General features: G+C 43.7%; 1 protein-coding gene across 1 annotated transcript; it reads right to left on the bottom strand.

Moving 5' to 3' along the window:
- Nucleotides 1–536: 536 nt before the first annotated feature.
- Nucleotides 537–6418, bottom strand: psenen (presenilin enhancer, gamma-secretase subunit). The gene is made up of 4 exons (XM_063038953.1): nucleotides 6367–6418; nucleotides 5431–5536; nucleotides 2050–2154; nucleotides 537–1161 (listed from the first exon to the last, which is right to left on the bottom strand). Exons 2-4 carry the CDS (start codon nucleotides 5489–5491, stop codon nucleotides 1022–1024), a joined length of 306 nt encoding a protein of 101 aa, XP_062895023.1. The 5' UTR covers nucleotides 5492–5536; nucleotides 6367–6418; the 3' UTR covers nucleotides 537–1021.
- Between the last annotated feature and the right edge of the window lie 9657 nt (nucleotides 6419–16075).

The raw sequence follows: 16075 nt of genomic DNA, 5'->3' as shown, positions 1-16075 counted from the left end.
TGGGTGAAAAAGTTTTTCCTCAACTCTGTTTTAAATGGCCTACCCCTTATTCTTAAACTGTGGCCTCTGGTTCTGGAGAATGAAATGAGGTCAGTGTGAATGAATAGTTTACGACAGGATGGGGTCTGTGTGATTTCCCCCACATGGTGATGGGACGGGGTTTGTGTCTGTGATCCCCTCCCCAACTTGGTGACAGGATGGGTTCTGTGTCAGCCACCACCCCCCCACCCCCCGCACAGTGACGTGTTCTGTGTCTGACAGTACTCACGGAAACAGGCATTATGAATTACAACCAATTTATTCAGTGATTAATGATAGTTTCTGATCTAGCCATTGATCTCCTGAAGAATTTGAGAAGATAGTGGCTGTGTGTCTTGTCCATTAAGTAAAAACACAGTTTCACAGCCTGAAGCATCGCCCAACATGGGAGATCAGAGTTCAGCAAATTTACACCCTGCTCTTGTTCCGGGATAGCAAGAGGGTGTGGGGATCTGGAGTGCAGGGAGAGGGTCAGAGAGGAGGCTAAGAAATTGGAAGGGAACAACAGGGAAAGGGACTCAAATGCAGAGACAGGGCAGGGAGATGGGGAAAAAAGGGCCGGAGAGCAGAAAGGGAGGAAGAGAGGTAAAGGCGGCCAGAGAGAATGGGGGGAAAGAACAAAGAGGGAGGGGAGTAGAGGCGTGAGAGACAGGAGCGGAGAGTGGGAGTAAGAGTTAGGAACAGTATGACAAAGGCTAGGAATTCATTGAGGGGTGTACTGGGGTGAGTTGGCGTGGAGAGGACGGAATGTGGATGGAGACAAGTGAAAGGAAGACTGTGGGGAGAATTAGGGTGGGAAGTGGAAGGAAGGGGAGGGGTGAGTATTTTGAGGAAACAGAGCAGAGCAACAGGCATTCAGGTCCCAGGTGCCCGACATCCATCTTCAATCTGAGGTTGTATACTGGTCCCGTGTTTCAGGGGTGGAGGTGGGGGTAGGGAAGGCAGTGCCACCCCAGACCCTTCTCCATCGTCTGGCAACTGATCAGGGGATGCCCAGGGGGACGGTGAAGGAGATGTAGTCGCCAATAGCTCCCCACTGGGGCCGGAAGGTCTGGTAGATGGTGATCCAGGTGGTGAGGACAGCGACCCACAGCAACAGCCCTAGTGCAGAGAACTTCACGTCTGTGGATGGGACAGGAGAGGACGTCTGACAGAGCCCGAGCACAAAATCAGCACCATTTCTGTCCCTCAAATGATACCAGCCGCAACCCAGATCTGAAGTCAACACCCGGTCTCGGGAATAAACACCCAACTCTTAAGCCCTGTCCCAGTGATAAACAGACCTAGCCCATGTCTAAAATAAACACCCATCTTGCCCCAATCCAGCACTAAACTGGAAATAAATACCTGCCACGCCCCACACCAGAATTAAAACACCCAGTCCATTCTGTAACCAAAATAAAAAAAACTCAAAGTAACACACAAATAATGCTGGAGGAACTCAGGTCAGGCAGGTAGCATCACTGGAAAAGAGTTTTTAGTTGAGACCCTTCCTTTCCAGTCCCGATGGAGAGTCTTGGCCCGAAAAGTTAACTGCTTATTCTTTTCCATAGATGCTGCCTGACCTGCAAGTTCCTCCAGCATTTTGTGTGTGTTGCTTTGGATTTCCAGCATCCGGAGTTTTTCTCTTGTTTATATAAAAAAAATCTCGTGTCCAGCTCTGCAAGAGAACAGATCCCCATCCACAAATTAAACACCCTCCAAGTAATTAAACCCCTGTTGCACTGAGCTTTTAGCACACACCAACTTGCACCCAGACACTGGGCGATGCAGAGACAGATGGCCCGAAGATTGGAAACAGAGAGGTTCAAGAACTGGTTACAGGGGTATTGGAGCCAAAGGGGTTTATACGGATGGGGGTTGTAGGGGCTGGACAGGGGTCACAGAGGCAGGGAGAGGTGTAGGAATCTGTCAGGGCCCATTCTGGTAATGTTTCCCAGGGAAGAGAGGGTCAGTGAGGGTGTGGACCTGTCCGGACTGACCCCCCCCCCCCCGTGACAAGTAACTCACATTTCTTTATCAGCACCTGCTCGTTGAACTCTGGTTTCATAAAAGCCTCCTGAAAAAACCAGACCACATTCACCAGCCAGAGGAACGGCAGCAGGGCAAATCCTCCTGGATGAGAGAGAAGAAAAGCCTGTCACCACCGGCTCTGCTGCGAGCTGCCCCGTTCATGGTGTGATATGCTCCTACGTCCACGCAACGTCCTTCAAGGTGAACCAATGCATTGTGAAAGCTGCCATTTATCCTCCATCGCTCATTGTTGCTCGAGAAGTTGGGGGTGTGGAAGTCACAGCAATGCAAGGATTAATATTATGTTCCGCAGGCTGCTGTTGTACAGGACTGAGTCTTTGGGGGGGGGGGGTGAGATGGGATAAACTCGCCTGTGAATGGCAATGAAGTGCCAAGAAACAAGTAGCTCAGCACACCAAGGTAAGGAGGTAAGCGAACGATTGAAAGGCACACACTATCTATTCAGCAACTGGTTTACTAACACTATACTATATTTCATCAGGAGTTTGTATGTCAATAAAGACTAGCCCATTTCTACAGATGTGCGCTGGAGACTAGTTGCATCACTTCCTGGTCTGGAGACTCCAGTGCACAGGAACGCAGGAGGCTGCAGAGGGTTGTAGACTCGGCCAGATCCATCACGGACACAACCCTCGCCACCATCACGTATTCTTCAGGAGGTGCCTCAAGGAAGAGGCATCCATCATGAAAGAACCTCACCATTCCGCCTCTTCTCATTAATACCATCAGGGTAGAGGTTCAGAAAGACCCACATTCAACGATCCAGGAACAGATCCCTCCTCTCCGACATAAGATTTCTGAATGGACAATGAACCCATGAACACTACCTCACTATTCCTCTTTCGTTCTCTTTTCACTGTCTAATGATTGAGAAAACAATAACATGCTGACCTGACTTCTCCCTAGTTTTCTCCTTGCACCAGACCATATCCCTCCATTATCTCCCATCCGTGTACCTAGCCCCCTCCACCTCCCACCAGACCGTATTCCTCCACATCTCCAAGCTGTGTACTTCATCCTCCTCTAACTGCACCCAGAACACGTCACCCATCCACGCGACCTGAACACAGACCATATGTCCCATCAGTGTACCTAGTCCCCCTCTACCTACACCCAGAACATATCCCTTCATATCTCCCATCCGTGTACCTAATCTCCTGCTACCTACACCCAGAACATATCCCTCCACATCTCTCATCTGTGCACCTAGTTACCCCTCTATTTACTCCTGGACCATGTCCCTTCATATCTCCCACATCTCCTCTTCATACACCCAGACCGTATCTCCAATCGGTGTACCTATATCTTTACATACACCCAGACCGTATCTCCAATCGGTGTACCTATATCTTTACATACACCCAGACCGTATCTCCAATCGGTGTACCTATATCTCTACCTGCACCCAGACCGTATCTCCAATTGGTGTACCTATATCTTTGCATACACCCAGACCATATCTGCAATCAGTGTACCTATTCCTCTACCTGCATCCAGAACATATCCATCCATATTTCCCATCTGTGTACTTAGTCCTCCACCTGCACACAGACCATATCCCTTCATTCCTCCCATCCGTGAACCTAGTTACCCCTCTACCTACACCCAGAACATATCCATCCATATCTCCCATTCATGTACCTAGTCCTCTACCTGCACCCAGACCATATCCTTCAGTATCTCCCATCGGTATATCTAGTCCCCTCTAGCTACACCCAGATGATATCCCTCCACCTCCCCCAGACCATATCCCTCTATATTCCCCATCAGTGTGCCTAGTCTCCCTCTACCTCCACTTTTTCCAACCATGTACCTAGTCCTCTACATGCCCCCAGACCATATCTACCATCCTTGTTCCTGTCCAAGCTTCTCTTAAATGTTAGGATCAAATCCACATCCACCATTTCCACTGGCAGCTTGTTTTACACTCTCACTACCCTGAGTGAATAAGATCCCCTTCAGGTTCCTCTTAAATATTTCACCTTTGACCCTGAGCTGATGTTGTTGTCTCACTCAACCCGAGTGGAAAAAGCCAGCATGCATTCACCCTATCACTACCCCTCATCATTCTGTATACCTCAGTGAGATCTCCCTTCAGGGAATAAAGTCTTTACCTATTCAACCTTTTCCTGTAACTCGAGTACTGGTGGAACGGATAACGACAAAATATTAGGGGGGGGGGCGTGGAGGGAGATAAGCAAGGAACACTAAAGTTTGGGATATGATCAATCCAGTTAGTGAAGGAAGGTTTGGGGAGATGTTAGAGGTAGTTTATATTTTTAAACAGTGGTGGGTGTATAGAACATGATGCCGGGGTGGTGGTAGGCAGATAAATGAGGGATATTTAAGACTCTTAGAGAGGCACATGGATGAAAGAAAAATGGAGGGTTATGGGCTGTGGAGGCAGGAAGGGTTAGTTTGATTGTGGAGTAGGTGAATAGGTCAGCACAACATTTTGGGCCGCCGGGCCTGTATTGTACATTATGTTCCGGTAAAGAAAGGGAGAATGAGAAGTACTTGGAGGAGAGATGGAGTTAGATGAGCGAGGTGATCCAGTGTGTAAAGTGATTAATGGAACTGGGAAGGAGGACTAAAACTTGGGATGGGGGGGGGAGGAGGGAAGGGACTTAAGCCCCACACACACACAGATGCCCCTCGAATCGTTAAGTTCCAGACATTGTTTGTTGCTCCAGATTCCAGCGTCAGTCAGACACACAGCACAGAAACAGGCCCTTCAGCCTACTGGCCTTCCCCAACTAAGTCAGTCACATTTGGCCTCATCTCCTCCATATCTCTCCAAACCTTGGCATGACCCTGAAACGTGTCTTTTAATTAGTGGTAATGTACCTGTCTCAACCACTTCCTCTGCCAGCTTGTTCCATAGTCGTGGGCAAAATACAGTTGCCCCTTGGGTTCATACTAAATCACTCCCCTCTCAACTTAAACCTTTGTCCTCTAGTTGTTGACTTCCCCAACCCTGGCAAACAGATTACATGTATTCACCCTCATCTATAACCCCTAGATTTTATACACTTTTATAAGATCACCTTTCAATCTCCTCAACCATTCACCAAAATTGTCCCAGCAACATATTTTCTAGCTTAATGGCTCCGTTCCTACAGCAGAGCGACTAAAACAATATTCCAAATGCAGCCTCACCAATGTCTTGTATAACTGTATAACTGCAACAGTTTCTATACTTATTGCCCTGACTGATGAAGGCCAGTGTGTCAAACACCACCTTCACCATCCTGTCTACTTGTGAAGGCCATGTTCAAACAGTGTAGTCGTACCTTGGAATGAGATGGTTACGTTGCTAGACTCTCTCACAACACCCTCCTTGCCAATTATACTCACCCAGGTAGTATTTGCGACACAGATTAAGTTTGTCCTCGTTACTGACTCGTTCCAGATTCATTGTAGACCTTGGGTGAGTGAGAACTCGTCAATCCTCAGGTACTTCCTATGAGGAAAATGGCGGGGGGGGGGGGAATGACAAAAGTAATGAAAAGTAATACAATGCACAGCCTGGATAATTCATTCCTCCTTTCTGTTCCCTCTCTCCTCCCACTTCCCTTTAACAATCCCTTCAATGAATGCCCCTCGATTCCCCTTAATCAGCTTTCCCAAGTAACTAAATAGCTAAATCCCAATTTAAATCACTCCATTTTGCCTATAACTATTATTCATCACTAATTTAATCTATTTTCACCCCTTCTTATTACCCTATTACCCTTCCCCATTAACTTTGACCCCACCTAATCCCTTCCACTCTCCCTTTATTTCCATGACTTCAAGCCCCCCTTCCACACCATCAACCCCACACTCTCTGCATTAACCCTAACTCCTCCACCCACTCCCTGTTCATTAAACCCCTTCCCTATACTCCAACCCCTGTCCATTAACCCCTTCCCCTTCATAACACCTCTATCCCAACCCCCGCCTATTAATCCCTCTCCAACCCCTCCCCTAATCACAAACACTGTCCATTAACCCCTCACCACATTCCCTTCCCTTCCACCCCTCCATCAATGCCCATTAACTCTCCAACCACCCCACCCTACCGTACAAACCCCCTGCCCATTACTGTAACCCACTACGCCCACCCTACCTTACAACACCTGTACATCAACCCCACTTCCCCTTTCACTCCTTTCCCTATCAGCAGTCGCACTTGAATCCCCGATAATCGCTTCCCCCCTCTTTAATCCCTCCCCCCCTCTTTAATCCCTCCCCCCCCTTTAATCCCTTTCCCCCCTCAATCCCTCCCGGGAAATTCCTGTCGCCTCCCACCTTCCGCTGACTCCCGATCACGGGCGGCGTTCCCGCTGCCTGCTGGGAAAATACACCCGAAACAAACTACAATTCCCGACGATCAACGCACCGGCTCAGGCTGCGGCGAATGCCGAGAGACCTCTTGTAATCCATTTGATAGATTCTTTGTCGTAAATAATTTTCTGGTTTTCTTTGAAAAATTTATAGAGGTTTGTTTATTTTTGACGTGTATTATCCCCTTAAAGGTCTTTCTTCCCAGAGAACAGCGCGAAGGAAGGGGTAGGCTCTCGGGGCATGTCGGGAGGTGGAGTTTAATTGCCAACACTGACGGAGTGAAAGACAATATACTACAATACCCGGCGGGCACTGCGCTGTGGTTCGGCGCATGCGCCGTTCTCGGGGCGAGCGAGCTGCGGCGAAAATGGGGGGATGTTGAGAACGTGGGAGGAGGAGTGGGAAAATCGAGGAAAGTTGTGTGGTTGGGGAGAAGGGAAAGCCTGAGAACAATTGTGGGAGGAAGTAGCGGTACCTGAGGAAATTCAAAGAAAATTGGGATGGAATAGGGAAGCAAGAAATAAATTCCCGAGTGGGGGGCGAGGAAATGGGGAAACCTGAGGTAAATTGAAAGACTATTGAGGAAAACTGAGGTAAATTGAAAGACTATTGAGGAAAACTGAGGTAAATATTCAGACAGTCAGGAAACTGCTTCTTTTACTTCCTTTTTCAAATATGATTCTGCTAATATTTACATTTTGGGGGTGGTTGAGCGATCTGGGGTTTTGCTGTCTGTGAGGGAGTTCAGTTGGGTTTAAGGTGAATTGTGCGGCCTGGAGATGGGGCGTGAGCCCGTGGTCAGCTCTGATTAAAGCATAGAGGAAGATTGAAATCAATAAGGACAAGAGCAGAAGGCGAGCGGGTGTTCAACACCATCTGCCTGCATTTGACCATTCTCTCTCTTAACTGCTTGCTCGCTGCTGCCAGTGGAAGGAGCCTTTGTTTGACTGGTCTCTCTCTCTCTCTCACTCTCTCTTCCCCCTTGCTTAATGCTGGCGGAGGATAGTCCCAGAATCTTAGGATTTGGGCAAGGTTTTCATCGATGCTGTTTGTCATTTGACTCTGCAGATCATATTCTGGTTTCTTGTTGCTCTGCAGTCAATGAACGACACAGCACTAAATCGGACTGAACATTCTTGGTCCGTTTCTATGACTTTGTGGTTTACTGTATTTACTATATTCGGTGTTTTTTGCTGGTTTTTACATTTGCAAGATTTGTGCTTTCTTGTGTGTTGGGGAATTAAATGTGTTCCATGGTTTCTCTTTGTTTTATGGCTGTCTGGGAAGAAGAATCTCAGTGTTGTATACTGCACACGTACTTTGGTAATAACTAGACTTTGAATCTTCGAAATATGACAGTAAAGGTTCCAGTGACGTCATCGTCCAGAATGGCAGCTTAAGTCAACGGCTCCTCCGGAAAAACGCATATTTTGCCTCATTAATCCATCTTTGGAAAATATCTGAATTGATAAGGGGGACAAGAATGGAGATTAAAGAAAAAGCATCACTGCAGAGCCTATAGAAGAGAGAGGTGCAATGCGCAGCTCTCCTACACGTGCACGTGGTGGCGAAGCTGACGCTGAACCTCATTCAAGCGAAGCGGCAGATATGATAAAGGATTTTGGAAGAGCTAAGGGAAGTCCAAAAAGATATAAAACAGCAACTCGATATCAAGTCAGAGCTCGCTAACATCAATCAGAAAATAGCGGTGGCAGAGACTCGAATTGAGAAGGTGGAAGATTGCGTGCAAAATGTGGAACGGATACTAAGTAAGACAATAAAAATATTAAATCAACAGGAAAGTAAATTGCTTGACCAGGAGGGAAGATCGTGACAGAAAAATATCAGGATTTATAATGTTCCTGAAGGAGTGGAGGGAGTGTTGATGACAGAGTTTGTAGAAAAGTTGCTGTGGGAAGCGCTGGAGATTCCCTGACTATGGAGATTGAAATTGAGAGGGCGCATCATGCGCTCGTCCCGAGGCCTCCCGGAGACAGAGAAAGTAAGCTGCGCTCAATAGTACTTGGATTCCTTCGATTCAAGAGCAAGGCGGAGATTCTACGAAGGGCCTGGGGTAAGAAGAGAGTGTTTTGGAACAGGAAGTTAATATATTTTGATCATGATTACCCTCCGGCTGTCCTACAGAAACGGAAGAAATATTCCGAAGCGAAACAAATATTAAAGCAAGGAAAGATTAAATTCCAAACCCTGTACCCTGCTGAACTGAGAGTATTTTACGAAGGGGAGCTATAGCTATATCAGACAGTGGAAGAGGCGACTACAGACATGAACAGCAGAGGACTGCCATTTAGCGTGGTCAAACTAAGGGAAAGCCTGGCTGAGCAGTTATCCCAATCTGCTGGGGAAATAGTAAGAGAACCGAGAAAGCATGGGACGGGAGGAAGACGAGAGAAGGATTTTAGAAAGAGACTGTGGGTTCTCTGAAGACAGCCCTCACCTCCTCCAGAAGAGCCATAAGGTTCGGCTAACTTTAAAGTTCTGATAAACTAAATGGAAGCAAAAATAGACGGTGATAAACCTATCTCAAATACGTATTATAATGTGGATTTTATATTACTCAATTCTTTTTATTCATTCATTCACTCCTTTCTCCCCACCTAAATGAGCATATATATATAGGAGGAATACACAGGGAAATGATTTCTGTGTAATGGACATAGATTTTTTTACTTACTTTTATAGGTACTGTGTTGGTGTGTGGCCAGGTGGTTAAGGCGTTTGTCTAGTGATCTGCAGGTCGCTAGTTCGAGCCTTGGCTGAGGCAGCATGTTGTGTCCTTGAGCAAGGCACTTAACCACACATTGTTCTGCGACGACACCGGTTCCAAGCTGTATGGGTCCTAATGCCCTTCCCTTTGGACAACATGGCTAGCATGGAGAGGGGAGACTTGCAGCATGGCAACTGCCGGTCTTCCATTCAACCTTGCCCAGGCCTGCGCCCTGGAAACTTTCCAAGGTGCAAATCCATGGTCTCACGAGACTAACGGATGCCTATATATCATATTATTATCATATAATTATCATATTATCATATTATTTCAACCCTGGTGGAAAAAAATATACCAATTGTCTAATTTATTTACGCCTCTCAAGTTTGCTGACGACACCACTGTTGTGGGCTGTATCAAAGGTGGTGATGAATCAGCATACAGGAGGGAGATTGAAAACTTGGCTGAGTGGTGTAGTAACAACAACCTCTCACTCAATGTCAATAAGACCAAGGAACTGATTGTAGACTTCAACAGAAGGAAACTCCTTTTTCCTCACCTAAATGAGAATATATACATGGGAGGAATACACAGGGAAATCATTTCTGTGTAATGGACAGATTTTTTTAAACTTATTTTTATAGGTACTGCAGCGGGGGCCCTCAACTCACAGGTAGGAGGGGCTATCCCCCACGGCTAGACATTTCCTCTAGCTCAACCCAGGGTCATCTAGAGACCCCAGCTTTGGAATCACACCTTCATTACCTTTTTGTTTATTATTCGCGATTCTTGGCTCTTATTTGTTCAGGGTGTAGATCAATTAAGTTATATTCTGCAAATTTCAATGGTATACTAACAGATAAATACACATGGCTAAGGACAAAGTAAAATTCATTTCTTTTAATGTCAATGGGCTGTTAAATCCAATCATATGAAGTAAAATTCTATCAAAAATGAAAAAAAGAACAAGCCCATGTAGTATATTTACAGGAAACTCACATAAGTGATAATGAGCATGGAAAATTAAAGAGAATGGGCTTCATTAATTTGTTTTTCTCCTCATATAAATCAGGACATAGAAGAGGAGTTTCTATTCTCATCTCAAGCAAGCTAAGTTTTGAAAAAGTATATATTACAATATATATTAATGACTTGGATGAGGGAATTAAATGCAGCATCTCCAAGTTTGCGGATGACACGAAGCTGGGCGGCAGTGTTAGCAGTGAGGAGGATGCAGGGTGACTTGGATAGGTTGGGTGAGTGGGCAAACTCATGGCAGATGCAATTTAATGTGGATAAATGTGAAGTTATCCACTTTGGTGGCAAAAATAGGAAAACAGATTATTATCTGAATGGTGGCCGATTAGGAAAAGGGGAGGTGCAACGAGACCTGGGTGTCATTATACACCAGTCATTGAAAGTGGGCATGCAGGTACAGCAGGCGGTGAAAAAGGCGAATGGTATGCTGGCATTTATAGCGAGAGGATTCGAGTACAGGAGCAGGGAGGTACTACTGCAGTTGTACAAGGCCTTGGTGAGACCACACCTGGAGTATTGTGTGCAGTTTTGGTCCCCTAATCTGAGGAAAGACATCTTTGCCATAGAGGGAGTACAAAGAAGGTTCACCAGATTGATTCCTGGGATGGCAGGACTTTCATATGAAGAAAGACTGGATGAACTGGGCTTGTACTCATTGGAATTTAGAAGATTGAGGGGGGATCTGATTGAAACGTATAAGATCCTAAAGGGATTGGACAGGCTAGATGCAGGAAGATTGTTCCCGATGTTGGGGAAGTCCAGAACGAGGGGTCACAGTTTGAGGATAGAGGGGAAGCCTTTTAGGACCGAGATTAGGAAAAACTTCTTCACACAGAGAGTGGTGAATCTGTGGAATTCTCTGCCACAGCAAACTGTTGAGGCCAGTTCATTGGCTATGTTTAAGAGGGAGTTAGATATGGCCCTTGTGGCTACAGGGGTCAGGGGGTATGGAGGGAAGGCTGGGGTGGGGTTCTGAGTTGGATGATCAGCCATGATCATAATAAATGGCGGTGCAGGCTCGAAGGGCCAAATGGCCTACTCCTGGACCTATTTTCTATGTTTCTATGTTTCTATGAAATGGGAGATAAGGAGGGCAGATATATTCTGGTAAGGGGGAATATAGACGGAAATCTAATTACTTTATTGAATATATACGCACCCCCAGGAAGTGATATTAGTTCCTTCCAGAAAATCATTAATATTACGCTAATGGAAACAGAAGGTCTCTTGATATGTGAGGGAGACTTAAATTTACAATTACATCCAAAGTTAGACTCTTCCAATAGAAAAACTTATGAAACAAAGTCCTTCCAAAAGAAAATTAACAATGTATTTGAGGATGTTGGTCTAATTGATATATGGAGGGATCTTTTCCCCGGCAGAAGGGATTACACTCATTATTCTGCCCCCCATTCCATATACACAAGAATAGACTATTTCATAACATTTGGGAAAAGGTAGAGACAAAATAATCACCTGTGGAATTGGGACAATAGATGTAAGGGACCATGCACCTATATATTTATCTGTTGATTTTGACCTACAACCAAAGAGTACTATTTGGAAACTAAATTCAAGTCTACTCAATGATTCCTATTTTAAGGAACAAATTAAAAAAGAAATTGGTCTTTACTAAGAATTCAATGATAATGGAGAGGTTTCACCTCCCATTCTATGGGATACTATGAAGGCTGTCTTAAGAGGGAAAATTATAGCGATATCTTCATATAAGAAAAAAAATAAGGAATAAAACATTAAAGGAATTACAAAATAAATTGAAGGAACTAGAAAAAAAATTGAGTTTGGCACAGGATACACTAGAGGAAATATTAAAAATTAGTAATGAAATTAATAGTTTGGCTACACAAGAAATTAGAAAAAGATTAATGTTTCTGAAACAGAGACAGTATGAAAGTAGATCTAAATCTATGAAAATATTGGCGTGGAAACTGAAAAAAAAAGATAGCAGAAAATACAATTCATAGAATTAGGGATCCAAGAACAAAAGTGATAAAAAAATAAGCTAAGTGAAATTCAAGAAGCTTTTTGAAATGTTTACAAAACTCTATAGTCCAAAGCTCCAGGTGGAAGCATAGCCCAGATTGACACCTTCCTGAATTCTTTAGAGTTACCCACTTAAAGCAAAGAACAAGATAGAACGATGACTGCTGACATAACTGAAGCTGAACTAAAAACTGCAATTAGTAGGCTTAAATTAAGCAAGTCACCAGGATCAGATGGATATATGGCAGAGTGGTATAGGGAATTTAGAAATGAGTTAATTCCTGTTTTGCTCCCCACCCTGCTAGGATTAAAATCAATGGATATTTATCTAATAGCTTTCCCCTATAAAGGGGCATGAGACAGGGTTGTGCATGGTCACCGCTATTCTTCGCATTATGTCTGAAACCATTAGCTCAACACATCAGACAAAATGAAGATATCAGGGGAATTATGATTAAAGGGACAGAACATAAATTGGCCTGTTACGTGGATGACATTTTGATCTATCTGGGGCAACCAACATACTCTTTACCTAAATTGATGCAATCCTTTGAACAATATGGCCAATTATCAGGATACAAGATCAACGTAGATAAAACCCAACTACTTTCATATAACTATAGCCCACCAAGAGAAATTGAAAGTAGATATCCTTGGGCATGGCAAACAGAGTCTGTCAAATATTTGGGCATCATTATACCAGAAGATTTGTCAAAATTATCAGAGTGCAATTATCAGCCTATATATATATATAAAAAAGGAAGATATAACAGGATGGAACCTAATTCCATTTTTCAGTCTCAGTTCAAGGATTGAATCTATTAAAATGAATATATTGCCCAGACTATTATATCTCTTTCAGACCCTACCAATAGAGATTAATCAGAATCAATTCAATGAATGGAACAAAATGTTGTCAAGATATATATGGCAAGGTAAAAGGCCTAGAGTTCGTCTCAAAACTCTGCAATTAGCCAAGGGAAAGGGGGGAGGGGGAATGGGGCCTACCTTCTCTTAGAGATTATTATTTTGCAGCACAGTTGAGAGCTGTGATATGCTGGTGCAACCCATCATATGATGCTCAATGAAAAATCATTGAGGAGGGCATACTTTCCATCCCCATACAGGCAATTTTGGCTGATAACAACCTACAAAGTTACATGAATACTACTGATAACCCATGGGTGAAATGGACTCTTAAAACATGGAAAACTATTATAAAAGAATAAGAACTAGAGAGGGACATTGCAATTCTTAATGGTGTGCATATGACTTGGATTTTACGCCGAACAAACTGGATGCTAGATTTAAGGACTGGACAGCTAAAGAAATAACAGCTATTTGCAATATAATGAAAGAAGGAACACTTCAGTTTTGAAATGCTCAAAGAGAAACACTTATTAGAAAAACAAGACTTCTATCGATATTTACAGATGGACATCGGGGGAACCTTTCTTGCATCTAGTGCGACTGTGAGCGAGGTTTTAGCCTAATGAATCAACTCAAAAATAAGCTGAGAAACCGTCTAAGTGAATGTCATTTGGGTATGTTAATGAGAATCAAAAGCTATCAATTGGATGGAAGTTCCATTCGTCTAGATAGAGTTTACAAAGAATGGGTAAATGCCAAAGACAGGAGAGAGAAAAAATAACTCAGTGACTTAAATATGTATGTTATTTTGTTGTTATTCTGTGCAGTTTTATGTAAAATATTTTGTAAACCTACATAAACTGTGCGATATATGCATTCAGTGCGCACGTACTTTTGTCACAAGAAAAAAATTTGCACAACATAAGATTTTTGCACACACTGACTACTAAAAATTAGAGGGAACATTGATCAGGATGCTCTTTATTGACTACAGCTCGATATTCAATACCATCATCCCCTCAAAACTAGTCCATAAGCTTCAAGACCTTGGCTGCAATACCTCCTTGTTAATCCTCAATTTTCTCACTTACGGATGCCAGTCAGTTCAGATTGGTAATAACATCTCCTCCACAATCTATCAGCATGGGTGCATCAAAAGGCTGTGTGCTTAGCCCCCTGCTCTACTTGCTTTACACTTATGAATGTGTGCCCAAGTACAGCACCAATGCCATATTCAAGTTTGCTGATGAAACCACTCTTGTTGGCCAAGTCAAATGTGGTTATGAATCAGCATATAGGAAGAAGATTGAAAATCTGGTTGGTACCACAACAACAACCTCTTTCTCAATGTCAGCAAGACCAAAGAGCTGATTATTAATTTCAGGATGAGAAAACAGAGGTCCATGAGCCAGTCCTCATTGGAGGATTAGATGTGGAGAGGGTCAGCAACTTCAAATTCCTTGGTTATCATTTTGGAAGATGTGTCTGGGCCCAGCACTGAAGTGCAATTATGAAGAAACCTCAGCAGTGCCTCTATTTCTTGGAGTTTGCGAAGATTCAATGTGACATCTTAAACTTTGGCAAACATCATAGATGTGTGGTGGAGAGTTTATTGACTGGTTGCATCACGGCCTGGTATGGAAACACCAATGCCCTGGAACGGAAAATCCTACATAAAGTAGTGGATATGGCCCAGTCCATCATAGGTAAAACCCTTCCTACAATTGAGCACATTTACATAGATTGCTGTCACAGGAAAGCAGCATTCATCATCAAGGACCCCCACCACCCAAGCCATGCTCTCACTGCTACCATCAAGAAGGTACAGGAGCTTCAGGACCCATGCCGCCAGGTTCAGGAACAGTTATTACCCCTCAACCATCAGGCTCTTGAACCAGAGGGGATAAAGTTACTCAACTTCACTCACCCCAACACTGAAATCTTTACACAACCTATAGATTCGCTTTTAAGCACTCTTCATCATCTCATGTTCTCAATATTTATTGCTTGTATATTTCTCTTGTATTTGCACAGTTTGTTGTCTGTTGCACATTGGTTGTTTATCTGTACCCTTGGGTGTGATCTTTCATTGATTTTATTGTGTTTCTTGGATTTACTGTGAATAGCCGCAAGAAAATGAATTTCAGGGTTGTATATGGTGACGTATGTACTTTGATAATCTGCAGAATCTCGTGGACATCTATGTTTTCATCAAGGTCACAGACATCAGAGGTCCCAGTGCAGATCTCTGCAGAATATCACTGGTCACAATGGTCCAGCCAGAATAAGTCCCTTCTACCACTTCTATGGGCAAGATGATTCTAAATCCAAACTTCACCACCATGGATTCCATTCATCTCAATCTTACAGAGCAGCCTACTAAAATAGATCTTGTTAAATGTCTCATACTTACACCTACAGTCCCTCATTTACTGAAGGGTCACCAATTTCCTCAATTTTCTTTCAAATAATTCCACATTTTACCCACTTTTAGACAAGTGACCCCACCCAGTTCCCAGGTTTTACGCAATTAACCCCAAACTTCCCTATTTAAACTAAATTGTCTCACTCTCCTCAAATTTCCACAGTTCCTCCTTACTCTCATCAAATTTCTCCATTTACTCATTGTTTGCTTCAAATTCCCCGCAGATTTAAAAGTTCAATGTATATTTATTATCAAAGTACATATATGTCACCATGTATGAGATGCTGAGCTGCCACTGAGAAGGTGACTCGTGCGTGCAACTCTGATAGATAGCATCAATTACACCCGTTTTGGTCTGCTACATCTAAGGTCTGTACAGTTAGTAATGTCATTTTAATGTGACTATAAGATCAATTGCTACTTAAAAGTTACAATACTCTGGTCGGCATTGGAATGCTTCCCCTTTGAGATGGCAGAAGAGGGCCAAGCTGGTTTATTCGTTTGTTTAAAGAAGTGTTTGACAGGTCAGTAGTGAGGACCAAGAAGGTATGGACAAGGGAGGCACAGGAGCACTTACAGGACTGCTTTAAGTTGGTGGGCTGGACTGT

This window comes from Mobula hypostoma, assembly GCF_963921235.1.
Source record: "Mobula hypostoma chromosome 8 unlocalized genomic scaffold, sMobHyp1.1 SUPER_8_unloc_1, whole genome shotgun sequence".
NCBI lineage: Eukaryota > Metazoa > Chordata > Chondrichthyes > Myliobatiformes > Myliobatidae > Mobula > Mobula hypostoma.
The sequence above is the reverse complement of the archived record's forward strand: the minus strand, read 5'-3'. Positions and strand labels throughout refer to the sequence as shown.

Excerpts from the sequence above, each read along its gene's own strand:
- psenen (XM_063038953.1), bottom strand. The coding sequence starts at position 5,491 with ATGAATCTGGAACGAGTCAGTAACGAGGACAAACTTAATCTGTGTCGC. Across the intron at positions 2,155-5,430 it reads GTGTCGCAAATACTACCTGG|GAGGATTTGCCCTGCTGCCG; the intron begins GTGAGTATAATT and ends TCTCTCATCCAG. Across the intron at positions 1,162-2,049 it reads GCAGGTGCTGATAAAGAAAT|ACGTGAAGTTCTCTGCACTA; the intron begins GTGAGTTACTTG and ends TCCCATCCACAG.